At 40.3% G+C, this 15,605-nt stretch overlaps 1 protein-coding gene across 7 annotated transcripts in view; it reads left to right on the top strand.

Annotated features, from left to right (window-relative positions):
* FN1 (fibronectin 1) overlaps nucleotides 1-15,605 on the top strand; it is an 81,213-nt gene that overhangs the window by 38,915 nt on the left and 26,693 nt on the right. For 4 of the 7 annotated variants that reach the window (XM_056111592.1, XM_056111591.1, XM_056111590.1 and 1 more), the window contains exons 21-27: nucleotides 877-971; nucleotides 2,474-2,642; nucleotides 3,764-3,850; nucleotides 6,606-6,797; nucleotides 9,843-10,025; nucleotides 12,296-12,385; nucleotides 14,333-14,602. In XM_056111592.1, coding sequence (XP_055967567.1) covers nucleotides 877-971; nucleotides 2,474-2,642; nucleotides 3,764-3,850; nucleotides 6,606-6,797; nucleotides 9,843-10,025; nucleotides 12,296-12,385; nucleotides 14,333-14,602 — 1,086 coding nt within the window. Of the gene's footprint in view, nucleotides 1-876; nucleotides 972-2,473; nucleotides 2,643-3,763; nucleotides 3,851-6,605; nucleotides 6,798-8,483; nucleotides 8,757-9,842; nucleotides 10,026-12,295; nucleotides 12,386-14,332; nucleotides 14,603-15,605 lie in introns of all 7 variants that reach the window. The other 3 variants (XM_056111589.1, XM_056111587.1, XM_056111586.1) reach the window with 1 other exon arrangement.

The following is a 15,605-nucleotide window of genomic DNA, read 5'->3' as shown; positions in this document are numbered from 1 at the left end:
CTAGTGGCAGAATACTAAGTTTCCACAGTGTTATTGCCCTGAATGAATCATCACATATTTGGGAAGGGTAGGGGGTATGCTTTAGAATTCACAAATGTGCTTGCTTATAGCAGCATATTTTGGTGTAACATTGATACATCACATTTTATTGCAACCACAGCTATTTGGCTATCATTTTGGAATAATTCAGCATAAAGTTATTTTTAGATCACTGTACCATTGTTCTCTAAATAGTAATTAAGAAGCAGAATAATAATCAGTTGTGGTGACCCACTTTACATTTCAGACTGACATTGGAGATGTTTATTGTCGTCAAACTCAAATGCCAACCAAGATGAAAAGACCCAAATCATCTTGGGTCCAGGGATCTGAAAGGGTCCTCTTGGGTCACCCAGTTGCTAATGTTAAAGCATTATTCAAGAACTGACAGCATCAGCATTTCAGAATTGTAAACTCCCTGAACCCCATGTTGGGCTTACAGAATCAGAACCTGCATTTTAGTCAGTGTTCCAAGAGTTCAGGTAGCCCCTTAAACATTGTGAAGAATTGACCTGCTCCAAATTCTCACCCAGTGTAAGAACATTCCAGATCCTGAATTGATTGTTGACTCAGTTGCTTTTTTTTTTTTTGCTTTTTGGGTCACACCTGGCAATGCACAGGGGTTACTCCTGGCTCTGCACTCAGAAATCACCCCTGGCAGTGCTCAGGGAACCATATGGGATGCTGGGAATCGAACCCAGGTTGGCCGCGCACAAGGCAAACACCCTACCCACTGTGCTATCACTCCAGCCCCTGTCCGAAAACTTTCTTTTTTAGCTTATAGGCTGTGGCCTGGTATTCCAAGTAGTGAACATTTGTATTGATTTTATTCCACAGCGCAGTCTCTGGGCTCCGCTCCACCTTTCAACACCGAAGTCTCTGAAACCGTCATCATGATTACATGGACGCCTGCTCCAAGGATTGGTTTTAAGGTAAGTCACAGTGGTCTTTGTCTTCTGTCGTACAGCCCTTTGATGCCCTCGTGTCTCTGAACATGGTGGAAACAGAACATTCCGGAACAGAGGACCTGACTTTTGATTCCTGTTTCTGTTCATACCTCCCTGACCATTTTGCCAGAGTTTAGTAATACTTCTATACCCGATACTTTCTGTCCAGTTCTGGAAAGACAGTTCGAGAGAGTGAGAATGATTTGTAAACACAACAACTCCTGAAAGGAATTGCTAGTTGTTATCTTATTTTATCCTTTCTCCCAAGGAACTCCATTTGAAAGTATATAGGGAAACACCATTTGATATGTTGTTCTAAATAGGTGTCAACAGGTTCATGAAAGCCAATTTATAAAGACTGATTAAACTCAGAGTCGCCTGGGGAGAAAAAATCACATTTTCATCCAATCAGTTGCATCTCAATTTATTTCAAGCCCTGTGGATGACTCTCTTAACAGAAGTTAAGATTAAGGTCTTGCTGGCAGTTATCTGAATTCATGTTCTTCCAAGCAATAATATTAGGACAATGTTGAATACAGATGAATATGCTAAAAAGAATTCCTTTCTTTGACATTTGGAGTGTAAAGAGAGAAATATGTACTATGATTAGAAATCAGGACTAAATTTTCCTGATCATTTCCTAAAAATAAAACAAAAAACAAATCTTGCTTCTTTTTTGTTGTATGCAAGTTGGAGCGATTCTGCTAGTGGAGCATTTTATGAAGATTGCCCATGTACCTTTCACATGTACTTTAATAGTATTTTGACTTTCAGAAGCCTTGTAACGTACAAAAGATGACCCTTGAGTTGAACTTTTTTTTTAAATTTTTGTATCGAATCACTATGAGATAGACCCTTACAAAGCTGTTCATGATTGGATCTCAATCATACAGTGTTCCAACTGAGAAATATACACTGGTGGGGAGGGATGGGTGTTGGAGTTGAACGCTATTTGATGACACAATAGAATCAGCTTTTGAAATAAAATCTTAAAGTTCATTTTAATTCCACTTTTGTAATATGTGGTCCCGCAGCTGAATCTAGAAACATAACTCTGACTATGTTTTTGCAATACAATACGTTCAGCCAGTATCTGCTAACTGAAAAGTGCATTGAATGTTAATAACTCATTAAAGAGAAAGCAGAGAGAGAGAGAGAGAGAGAGAGAGAGAGCGCCAGGGAATTTCTCTCAGCAAAAAAGAAAATAGGAAGGACTTCCACGTGCTCCAAGTTCCTATGTATTTATGTTTTCTACTGTGAGATTATTATTTAATCCAGTATAAAATTTCATTTCTCTGAACCTTCAATACAAGACCCCTTCATGCAGTTTTGGAAGAAACATTTCCAGCTACAGGTTCCAGATTCCTTACTGGCCATTCTCTGCACTGTTCTCCCTTTTGCATGCTCTAAAACAGAATCACAGCCTGTCAGCAATAACTTGAGCTTGAATAGATATGTAATGAATTTTTTTTTTTTTGCCCTTCTAGCTGGGTGTACGGCCAAGCCAGGGAGGAGAATTGATACACGAAATGACTTCCGAATCTGGCAGCGTCGCCGTGACTGGTCTGACTCCAGGCGTGGAATACACTTACATTGTCACACCCCTGAAAGATGGAAAAGAGACACATAGTCCAATTGTCAATACAGTAACGACTCGTAAGAGAACTTCTCTGTCTCTTTTTTCCTGTTTTCTGTAGTTTATGAGATCTACTTTTAAGCGAACACTTGAACGTTAGCTTGTTTAAATCAAGGTTAACTAATTTAAAAGAATATCCTGATGAACACTACTGAAAATAGCTGAGGTTCATGTCAGTTTGTACTTATAATGATGGCACAGTGAAGATCTAGCTCTCCTTAAAATGCAGTGTCCAACTTTGCCATAGGAAGTCCAACTTGTGCCTTCTGTTCCATGGCGTCAGAAGTGTCAAGCAGAAAGAATTTCTGTAATATTATAAAATCATTAAGGAATCATAGAGACTTGTTCACTTTGATTTTGTAGTATAACTTCTCTGTTTTTACTGATACCTCTAAGATGAATAAGAAACAGGGCTGGGGGCTAGAGTGATAGCACAGCAGGTAGGGCATTTGCCTTGCATGCGGGGGACCCAGGTGTGATTCCCAGCATCCCATATGGTCCCCCAAGCACCTGAGGAGTAATTCCTGAGTGCAGAGCCAGTAGTAATCCCTGAGCATCGCCTAGTATGACCCAAAAAGCAAAAAAAAAAAAAAAATGGGGCTGGAGAGATAGCTTGATGGACTGGAGCACATGATTTGTGTATAGAAGGCACAGATTCAATCCCCAGCACTGCATGGTCCTCTGAGCACCATCAGGAGTGACACACCCCCACCACACACACATACACACACACACACCTAAGCACTGAGCTGGAAGCAGCCCTTGAGCATTGCTGGATGTTGTCCCACCCCACCCCCAATTCATTTAAATGACTAAGGTAGAGAAAGGTTGAAGAAATAGCCCCCAAGGCAGGGGCATGTGCTTTGCTTGAACAAAACATTGAGATCTATTACTGGCACCGTCCAGGCACCATGTGGCCCTGGAGGCCCCCAGCACTGTATCATTGGACTCAAGCTTTGAACCCATATGGCCAAGCAGTACTGGAAATAACCCGGGACCCCCTGAGCACTTCTTAGGATGGATCCCCCCAAAATTCAAAAGAATGAAAGTGGGAGAGCGAGGGGAGGAACATTCCATACATAAAGTGCTTTTTTAGCTTTCATTTTAATTTATTATTACTTCTGTTTTATTTTTTGCATAGCATTGTCTCCACCCTCAAACATACACCTGGAGTCCAACCCTGACACTGGCGTACTTACGGTCTCCTGGGAGAGGAGCACCACCCCAGGTAAGCCTAAAGCCTGGAATGTACCAGAAGGCAATGGGCACTGTACCCTCCTGCAGCAAAGGTTTTAGCAAAGGTTTTTAGACATTCTCAGAGAAAGAGTGGGCCAAAATGATACAAATCAGATCTCTATTCAAAATAGAGAGAGGCGTACATGTGCCTGTTAAGAAGATGTGCAGTTAGGGGGTTAATGCATGTTTATTGAAATCATGGGAAAAAGAACTGCCAGACTCTAGGTTCTCTCTGTGTATGTGTGGTGTGGTGTGTGTGTGTGTGTGTGTGTGTGTGTGTGTGTGTGTGTGTGTAGCAGACAGGGGTTGTGGAGGGGGCGATCCTTTACTAGCTGTGGAGAATCCTGTGGACTGAGGAAAAGAACTCTGGAGGATGCTGTTAACTCAGTTGCACTGAAACTGCCCTATCTAATTTTCTTTGTGTGCGTTAGATATGTTCTGTTTATTATTCAATGAAGTTTCAGAATTGCTTTGTTCTGAGCAGTCCGAAAACTTCATGTGATGAAAGGGGCAAATGATCTCCTTTAAAAGACTGAGATCGGGTCTGGAGTGATAGCACAGTGGGTAGGTAGGGCATTTGCCTTGCATGTGGCCGACCTGGGTTTGATTCCCAGCATCCCATATGGTCCCCTGAATACCGCTAGGAGTAACTCCTGAGTGCATGAGTCAGAAGTAACCCCTGTGCATCGCTGGTGTGACCCAAAAAGCAATCAATCAATCAATCAGTCAATCAATCCATAAATGACTGAGATGTGCTAGAGAGAAAGCTCTAAGGGCTGAGTATGCACTCCCTGACACACAGCTTCCAGAACACCACTGGGCATAGCCCTACAATCCAAGGACTAGTAAGAGCAATAATTAAGAATTAGGAAGGCTGAAGAGCCAAAAAAAAAAAAAAAACAAACTCCCGTGCTAACAGCCACAGAGCTGGTACCAGAACTGCTGTTGCAGCCTCCTCCCACTCAACTTTGTGTTTCTGGAATTGACCAGCATATTTGGTTTGTCTTCTGACGTGAAATGCTGAAAAATCCACAGGAAAGTAATTCCATGGCTGTTATTAAGACTTAAATGAAGCTCCGCCTAAGGCTCTGATTCACACAGGTAGAAAGTGATTTATAAAACCGTAACGTGTATAAAGATATCAATAGCAATATTCCAAGACCAGGATATACCATGGGTGTGACAGGAGAACCTTTAGATAGTTCTGAGCTTTTCCAAATCTATGTGAAAGTTCTTTTTCAGTTTTCGTTTTTATTTTTTTTCCTTTTTTAAAGGAGAAACGGTGACTAAAACTGTAATTGTATTATTGAGCATTGGGTATCTTGGAGGCATTACTATTGAACATTGAGATTTCTCATTTTTCTCATTATTGAAGAAACTCTAAGTTAAAAAGAACAACAATATGGGGCCAGAGCGATAGTAAAGCAGCTAGGGCATTTGTTTGCATACAACCAACTCGAGTTCAATCTCCGCTTCTCATATGGTCTCCTGAGCACCCCTGGGAGTAATTCCTAAGTGCAGAGCCAGGAGTAACCCCTTAGCCCCACAGGGTGTAGCCCAACTGCTCCCCCCAACCCCCCAGAAAATTACTGGGACTGGAGCAACAGTACAGGATAGGGCGTTTGCCTTGCACGCGGCCAACCCAGGTTCAATCCCCGGCATTCCATATGGTCCCCCAAGCACTGCCAGGAGTAATTTCTGAGTGCAGAGCCAGGAGTAACCCCTGAGTATCGCTGGGTGTGATCCAAAAAGAAAAAAAAATGACCAAAAAAACCCCCACAATTGTAGTTCCAACTAAAATGAATGCATCTTTAGCTAGATTCTTTCTATAATTCTTCACTATAATTTATTATTTTACTATAGTTTTCTTAAGTGTTCTTACTTTGCTTGTATATACAGCTAAGGCAATTATCTCTAACTCAGATCAATGTGTGGCATCATACATAGTAAACTATTTCCAAATATTTCTTTTTTAAGCCTCTTCTGAAGTAGAGCATTTTAGTGATATTTTCAGTATCTGGGGGACTGTCATCTAGCTACACTAGTTCAGATCAGAATACTCTGAATGACACTTTAAGTTGGCAGATTTCATGGTTGCGGGCAATGAGGTTATTAAAGGATGACTTAGCTGGTCTATTTGAATGGTTAATACAGAGACATAAAACTTTGCTTCCAACCCAATTGGATTTTCATTATCACTATAGTGTTTACCTTGTTGCTAATGACAAAGTATAGCATGATTTCCTTGCCCTTTGATACATGTTACTGAAATATACTTGACTGTAAGTTTCACTGAACTTGCTTCATTTTTAGTCTATCCTTGCGGATCTCTAGCGACCACCATTTTCATTTGCACATCGATCTTTTATCTCACAATCTTCTCACTGCCCAGAATTCTAGGATTTCTGAAGTCTGAAGCAGTTAGTATTCTTCCTCTAGAAAAAGGATACATTCCCTTGCTTTTCATTTTTGTCACTCTTCCTTCTTCCCTTTCTGTAAATCTCAGAGGTGGGTAGTAGCAGCATGGAATTTCAAAACAGAAAATACTATGGTAGCAACTTTCCTTTCCCAATTTGTTCTTTGAAGTAAGGATATAAACACTCGCTCCAAAGGGTTGTTACAAGTACTGTCTGATGAGAGTCCTCTGAAAACAATAAAATTCCCCTTTTTGGGTTCGTCATCGGAGTCCAAGTTGATGCTGAGTTGCCAATGTTCCATGCAATAACTTCTGTTTTTTTTTCCCCCAGATATTACTGGTTATAGAATTACCTCTGTTCCTACAAGTGACCAGGAGGGATATTCTTTGGAAGAAATGGTAAATGCAGATCAGAGTTACTGCACCTTTGAAAACCTGAGTCCTGGCTTGGAGTACAATGTCAGTGTTTACACTGTCAAGAATGGCAAGGAAAGTGTCCCTATATCTGATACCATCATCCCAGGTAATGAAGAAATAAGCTGTTATGCTTAGAGTGGCAGTTTCAATGAGAGTGGGGATTAGCATCTTGATCCTCGGGTGAATGAGGGTCTCAGATATTTTTGGGATTTAATTCTGACCTCCCGACAACACTGTCCCAAATCGTGAAGTCAAAGCAACTGTTCAGACAAATGCTTGCTGTTAACACTGCTTTATTGTCTGTGCTTCACTGGGATGCTGTTTGTTGCAAAGGGTTTGTAATGGAGTGGCAACCATGGCATTAACTCTGTGCTGTCTGCTCACGTGGAAATATTACTAAAACAGTGTCAAGTGTCTGTATTCAATACTGACAGGCTCAAAGTAATATGGTAAATGCATCCCATTGGGACACTTGCATCTGATTATATGGCCCGTGCCAATTTTTAAATGCAGTCTACAGACAGCCTTTGCCTCCTTAATAGCACTTGGTTGGCATGTCCTGTTCTTTACATTGCAGTTTGAAATACTTTTTTTTTAATTAAAAAAAACAAACAGAGAGGGGCCAGAGTGATAGTACAGTGAATAGGGCACATGTCTGACACATGATGGACCTTGATTTGATCTCTGGCATCCCATATGGTTGCCAGAGCACTACCAAGAGTGATTCCCTAAGTGTGGAGCTGGGACTAAGCCTTGAGCACAGCTGGTTGTGGTCCAAAATCAAACAAATAAGAAAAACTATGGAAGTCTAGGCCATGCCTTTGGAATATTTCTTCCTGTGGTTCAAACATAACATAGTAAAGACTGAAGTAGGGATAAGTTTGTTGTTTTTCCAAAATTACATTGCAGAATGAGTCATTAGGCAAGTGTTTTCCCCTTCGCATTCTAGAAGAATGCTTTGACTGATGTCAGGCAAATAACTGTGGGTTGAAGGAAATATTTGGCAGTGGCCTTGGTCTTAGGCTTGTCCTTGGCCTGAATATGTTTTCACATGGCACCTTAACAATATGCATTCACATTGAGCTTGGTGGTGTGGCCTTAATGTTGTCATGAGTTCTTTTATGAGGAAGAAAATAAAACTCATAAACTGATTTTTAAATCTTTTTCATTCACACTTTATTTTTCTACTAAAAAATTATATATGTATGTATATGTATATCTATACATACATACCACACACACACACATATATGATACATACCACAGATATTATATCTAGGTTCTAGAAATGGTTTTGATATCTTAAACAGACCAGTAAATTTTTGGAGCCTGTGACAATTTAGAGACTTCTTTAAAATGCAAAAAAAAAAATAATAATCCCGGGGACTGGAGAGATAGCACAGCGGGTAGAGCGTTTGCCTTGCACGCAGCTATCCCAGATTCGAGTCCCAGCATCTCATATGGTTCCCTAAGCACCGCCTTGAGTAACTCCTGAGTGCAGAGCCAGGAGTAACCCCTGTGCATCACCAGGTGTGACACAAAAAAGCAAAAAAAAAAAAAATTCCTAAAAGAATACTCTAACTTGTTTGACTCTCCCCCAAAAAGCAGATAATACCTGATACTTGCAAAGTTTTTCAGATCATTTGGAACAGATTGCATATTACCATTATTGCTTTAACATTCCATCAATTTTACTTCTAAGTAACCTGATGTACACTGCTTTATTTTTCACTCTTTTTGTTGCCTCTGTTTTCTTTTTGCCCTCCCCTTCCTCTGCTTTGTAACTCAATAGAGGTGCCCCAGCTCACTGACTTAAGCTTTGTTGATATAACCGATTCAAGCATCGGCCTGAGGTGGACCCCGCTAAACTCTTCCACCATTATTGGGTACCGCATCACAGTAGTTGCGGCAGGAGAAGGGATCCCTATTTTTGAAGATTTTGTGGACTCCTCAGTAGGATACTACACAGTTACAGGGCTGGAGCCGGGCATTGACTATGACATCAGCGTTATCACTCTCATTAATGGCGGAGAGAGTGCCCCTACTACACTGACACAACAAACGGGTGAATTTTAAAAACTTCTGTGTTTGAGACACGAATAGTGTTGCATGCTGCCAGCAGTTACTGTGGTTAAAAATGGATGTTTCCAAGCAAGATCCAGCAAGTTGCCTCATATTGAAGACTGTGGATTTGGAGGGAAGGGGCTCATGATTCGAAGGTGCTTTTGATGGAGACATGTATAAGTGGATTTAAATACATTTTCACTTATACCACAGTTAAGAGTAAGGTTGCAGAAATGCAGATACCTCATCTCTGCAAGGCACCACGGCAAAGAGCAATCAACATTGTAGGTGTATTTTCGAAATATCTAACATGAATACCAAATTGCTTAATTTGATGTTCGTTAATAAATAGGAATATACGTCAAACTCTTCCTTCTACTCTTTGATAGACATTACAGTGTTTCTTCTTTATAGTCATCCAAAATCTCCTTGAAATTTAGAGTTGGAAGGAAGTTGTTTAGAAGGAGAAAACAAGACTTTGGAGCCTTTTAGGTCTTGTTGCTTTGTAAAATAGCCCTATAAGGAAATCCATTTTTAACCATGGTCTGGGGATGAGCATGCAACATTATAAAGGTTCTCTGCCCTGCATGGTAAGAAACATGCCGAGAACCCATTTGCATGAACCTTTTTCACTTGTAAGTAGAGTTCACGGAATGGAAGTGTAGCTAGGCCAGTAACAGTATTTATCTCACATCAAGGAGAGACGTAGGATCCTCTTGTCTTTTTGTCTGTGTGCATGTCTTTCTTTGGAGAGTTCTGCTATGTTTCTCTTCGCTGTGTGGCAAGTTAAGCCTTTTCAGCCTGGGGTGAAATAATCCTGGTGGGAGTGGGGTATAATGCACTTAAAATTATTTGAAACTAGATTAAAATTATTCTGTGAAATATATTGATAACAGACAGACTAAAGGGGTCTAACAAAACCGTATGTAGTGATTTTAACAGTAGTTCACTATGGTCTAGATTAGACTATCTGCATGATTATGACTCTTGTTTCCCTTATGCATGAATGATTGCGTTGTTGACTTTTTCAGATCGTCTTCAATCTTAACATTGCATTAACATAGTCTTCCTTCTCCTCTGACACCAGCTATACCTCCTCCCACGGACTTGAGATTCACCAATATTGGTCCTGACACTATGCGTGTCACGTGGGCCCCACCTTCATCCATTGATTTGACAAGCTTCCTGGTGCGCTACTCACCTGTGAAAAATGAGGACGATGAGGCAGAGTTGACTGTTTCTCCTTCCAACAATGCTGTGGTCTTAACAAGTAAGCCAGTGTATCTGTTCAAGAAGTACTGAGCTAGGGCATAAGGAAAGAATCCAGCATTCTTACAGAGGGGCATCTCAGTTCAATTCAGCTACAACAGAACTACAAACCACATATTGTATGTTATAACAGCTTTGTAAAATCCAAAATACATAGTGTCTCCAATGGAGACGTTACTGGGCCCACTCGAGCAAATCCACGATCAACGGGTGGGCCTTTACCTTTACCTTTATAGTGTCTATTGTTATTTTGATAGTGTTTTTGATGTCTAGAGAGGGTTTTTTTTTTCCATAGTGGAAGAATACCAGCAGCAAAGTCTGCAAACTTCAAACAAATTCAGCTCCCAAGTAATCACAAGAAAATAATGACTGTCAAGAAAAATTACATGACTAAATCTAAATGTTTAGAAAGAAAAAAAAATTCGATGGAAAATAGTGTCACCCGTCTTTTCTTGTCTCATTTTTAAAAACTGTCACCAGCTAATCTATATAGCATTCAAAAACTTAGAAACAGTGACTGAGATCAGGGTGCTGCTTAAAAACAGAGCTGGAAGTTTAATTTGTATTTCAGAAAGAATCAGCTATATTATAAGAATTCTCTGAAACTTGAGGATTTAGAAACTTGAGGAGACTTAGGACTTACGTTAAAATAATCAGCCACATATGAAATCGTTTCTTTCTAGTTTCTACTCTTTGAAATAAGCAGCCTTTCTTAAAGAAAACAAAAGCAAGCTGCAACCTGTGTGGGGTTTTAGGCAAATGGTGTCTCTCATCATTTTTACTGTCACAGAAAATACAGGAAAAAAAAACATCAGTATAGTTTCCACTTAGGGGAAAATTAGCTCATATTTGGGTATATCACCAAAGGATGATCTGAAAACATCCTCTCTTTCAAACAAATCTTAGAGAATGAAGGACAGCTGGGTCTGACCATAGTCCTAGTTTCTTGATTTGTAGCTGAGTTGAGAGCACCCTAATGTCTGCAGATAGTGGAAATATTACAGCTATTTGGGAGCATGCTGGGTCACTCTTGACAGCATCACCCAACACACAAGTTCCTGCTTCAGGAGAAGAGACATGCACATGTTCGTCATTTGTCCTAAAATCCTTTTCCAGATTCTGCTTTCAGTGTCAGGTAGCCATCTTCCCCCTGAGCAGCCACTGCTATCTTGGTTCATAGATGCAACACCTGAAGTCTCCATGTTTCGTAGATCTCTTGTGGCTCAAGCCTTAGAGAAACATGGGACCCAAGCACCCGTATTTGTTGCTTTTTCAAATCCCTGCAGGATTGCTGAAAGGGAGGTCGTGAGCGAATGGGTAGTTGGTGTCTAGTGGGTAAGAATTCAAGGTTATGAAACTTCCTTGGTACTATTGGAGACTCTCCAAAGGGAAGAGTTTACCTGAAAATGTATATTCAATTTTTGAAAATTCTATTCTTACTTTAATATGGAGAGTTAATCATTTGCCCTGAAGAATATGATACTTTAAAGTCTGGGGAGATGGCTCAGGAGGTAAGGTGTTTGCCTTATATGAATCTCCACCCCAATTCGATTCCAGCATCACATATGGTTCCTTGAACACAACCAAGAGTTTTCTCTGATCACAAAGCCAGGAGTAACTCCTGTGAACCTCCAAAAAGAATATGATGATTTTCTGGTAAAAATTAAAGTTAAGTTTAGAGGTCTTGGCCTTGGTTCACTTCTATAGGACCTTGGTTTAGTATATTAAAGAAGACCGTTTCTGTTGTTTTCCTTTCTCATTTGCAAAACGCGGAGCATTGTAAACCAAGCTTTGGGAGGTGAAACATATGTTCATTATCTTGAACACTAATAGTTTCATGAATGCATAAAGAGGTCAAGCCCATCACGAGGCACACTTTAAACATTTGCCATTCATTGTGTGGCAACAAAGCTACTTCTCAAAAAAAAAAAAAAGCTGTAGACTACCTGGTTGAGTTGTTATCAAGAGCAAATGTTAATCCATGTTGCTACAACCTACTGTTCCATCAAAGGATCTACTCCCCAGTGGCTGCTAAAAATATTTCAGTGCCACAGCAGTTGAGACTCATTTACAGAGGCAAAACTGAGGGCAGCACTCAGGAAGCTACTCCAGGGCAATGATCCTGATCCTTCCTTGTCAGCTACTTATAGTGTGTCTCCAGGAAGCATTGAGTTGGCTATAGGTCTTAGATATTCTGTGAGTTGAAATAAGCTCGCTCATGTTTTGACTTTTCCAAATAAATTTTAAAATAAATCCAACTTGCCTCTTCAGATCTCCTGCCTGGCACAGAATATCTAGTCAGTGTCTTCAGTGTTTATGAAAACCATGTGAGCACAGCTCTCAAAGGAAGACAGAAAACAGGTGAGTCACATTGATACTTTACTGGTCAAGTAGCATCTGCCTACCAGTTTTCTTTATTCATTCATTATTTGTCAACCAAAGTTTTAGATTTTTCTTTGAGGCAAATAGCCTCCTACTGCTCACGAGGTTTTTGAAATGTCTGCATTTCTTGTACCTGTACCTACCAACTTTTAAGTAACCAAGTAGGACAGTGCTTTGGAGATTACATCTATACCTTTTGTGGTGGTGGAGGTGGTGATAGTGGTCTAGTCATTGTCATTATGTTTTGAGCACTGACTTAAAAATAAAAGGCAAGTCTGAAGAGATAGTACAGTGGGTAGGGTGTTTACCTTGCACATTCCGACTGAGGCTCAATCTTGGGCATCCTATAAGGTCCTCTGAGAACTGTGAGGGCATCCTATATAGTTCTCTGAGAACTGTCAGGAGAGGTAGGAGTAACCCCTGAGCATCATCTGGCTGTGATCCAAAAACCAAAAAAAATGAAGAAAAAAAAAGAAAAAATCACAGTGCCCTTCTGAATTAATTCTAAAATTAGTCCCAAAATCTTATTGTCTGTGTCTGCATTTCTCAACCTGGGGCCATCTCAACCTGGGCCTCCAAGATATTTTAAAGGGGTTACAGGTAAGGATTACATAAGAAGAAAGGAGGACACTGCATGAGATTAGAGGGAAAACAGCATGTTGGGGGGTCACAAAAAAAAAGATTGCAAGGGGGCTGTAGTCAGAAAAAGGTTCAGAAGTACAGGTCTAGATGTTAAAAACAGTTGTCCTAAGTGATAACTGAAAAGCTGGTGCTCATAATACATGGGAAGCCCAGGTTTGATTCCTGGTACCACCTGTCCCTCAAGCACCAGAGGGAATGACCTTTGAGTGACACGTCAAAAGGAGCCTTCAACCACCACTGGGTGCAGCCACCCCCCCCCTAAATAAATCACTCCAAAAGAATGTCTCATAATCTCTTTTGGTTGGAGATGGTAATAATCATTCCCATTGGGTGATGCTCTGGCTAATGAGTAACCCAGCATATTATTATCACCAAAGTATTTTCCCTCCTTTACTAAGCCAATGCATTTATTTTTTTTCTTTTAATGAAATAATTGATTTTCTATAAGAAGGGAAGCTGGATTGAATCCTTTACTATCATGTCCTTTCTTACAGATGAATGCTTCTATTAATTTTCCTTTTAAAAAAGTGCAATTTAGCTCAATTTGTTTATCATAGTCTGCTTGCTTCCCAAAAGAAATTGCACAATCTCAATTTGGTTTTGAGTATATTATTAAATAGAACAAATTGGTGTTATAATCGAAACCAAAATATGCTGGGAATCCCAGAGAGATTAAAATGATAGGAATTTGAGTTTAACTCTAAATTCTTGTTAATTCTTCTCCACTACATTAAATTCTCAATTCTCAGGGGATTGCCAGTATTGTAATTTGTCCAGAATAAGCTCTTATTTTAGCTTGAGAAAGGTTTTTGTTTGGTATCATTATCTTCCTGTTGCTATATCCATTTCCTCTGGAATGTAGAAAGTGGTTCTGAAAACTAAGTACTTAAGTCAGGAGTGAGAAGATCTCTTACTTTGAGAGATGTACTTGTCAGGAGAGAAACATTTAATACTTGAACACCAAAACATTTGAAGACAGCAGTTCCCAGAATATCTTAACACCCACTCTAATGATACAGAAGTCATTTGGATTACTTATCAAAACAAAAGAAAGAAAAGAAAAAGTACCTTGGAGTTGGCCGTTTCAAACTCGTTTCATTTTGCAATTTTGAAGTTTATGTGACTTAGAATAGTGCCTCCCAACCTAAGGTTTACAGCAAGGCATTGTGTTCAGAAGAACGGAACTGCTAAATAGATGTGGAGTTCTTACTTACATTCTTCCTCACTTCCTGAGCCTGTGTTGTCTTTTCGCCCCATCTCTTCCTCCCTCGGTGGAAAAACCAGGTCTCGATTCTGCAAGTGGCATTGACTTTTCTGATATCACGGCCAATTCCTTCACTGTCCACTGGATTGCTCCCCGAGCTCCCATCACTGGCTTCATCATTCGGCATCATCCTGAGCGCAGCACTGGAAGACCCCGAGAAGATCGAGTGCCCTCTGCTCGCAATTCCATCACCCTCACCAACCTCCTTCCAGGCACAGAATACATCGTTAGCGTCATTGCTCTTTATGGCAGAGAGCAAAGTGCCCCCTTGGTTGGCCAACAGTCAACAGGTAACTTGTTTTTCTGGTCTGCAAAGACACTCAGGGGAAGTTCCTATGTAAGGGGATACTCTCTATGAAGTTGTTTTCCATTTGTCACCTGAGAAATAACTCATGTTATGGAGACACAGAGAAGGAATAGAGAAAATACTTCCCATTAGAATAGTAAAAATCAGGTCATTTCGATCTTTCGATTCCAAAAATTTATAAATCATGGGAGTATAATATATAAAATGGTGACCATAGTTAATAATACTGTGTTACATATTTGTAAGTTGCTAAGAGAATATACTTTAATAGCCCTTATGACAAGAAAAAATGTTTTCAAAGCGGTGTATGTGTCCTGATTAATTACACTATACTGAGTGTAGCAGTCATCTTGCAATATATGCAAACAGCAAATTATGATGTCATGTGCTGGGAAACTAATACAGAGTTATAATAGCACAAGTAAATTAGACCTCAATAAAAATATTTGCAGTGGTTAGGAGGGAAGCTATTGGAGGTTAAAAAAATTCTCAAGTTATACTGAAGAAATAATGGTTGAATGATGAGATTTTTTTAAGAATATATTGGGGTCAGATGGATTTGATCTCCGGCATCCCATCCCATATGGTCCCCCCAGCACCACGAGGACTAATTCCTGAGTCCAGAGCCCGGAGTAATCCCTGAGCATTGCTGGGTATGACCCAAAAAGCAAAAGATATATATACATATATCACTGTCACTGTCCTCCCATTGTTCATCGATTTGTTTGAGCGGGCCCAGTAACGTCTCCATCATGAGACTTTGTTGTTACTGTGTCTGGCATATCGAATACGTCACGGGGAGCTTGCCAGGCTCTGCCGTGCGGGCGAGATACTCTCAGTAGCTTGCTGGGCTCTCCGAGAGGGGCGGAGGAATCGAACTTGGGTCGGCCATGTTGGCTGTGCTATTGCTCCAGCCCAAGCACCACAGGTATGATCCAGAAACAAAAACAAAAAGGGAGCATATTAAAGAAGATGATCTCTATATT

Source organism: Sorex fumeus, unplaced genomic scaffold (assembly GCF_029834395.1).
Source record: "Sorex fumeus unplaced genomic scaffold, SorFum_2.1 ptg000014l, whole genome shotgun sequence".
Taxonomy (NCBI): domain Eukaryota; kingdom Metazoa; phylum Chordata; class Mammalia; order Eulipotyphla; family Soricidae; genus Sorex; species Sorex fumeus.
The sequence above is the reverse complement of the archived record's forward strand: the minus strand, read 5'-3'. Positions and strand labels throughout refer to the sequence as shown.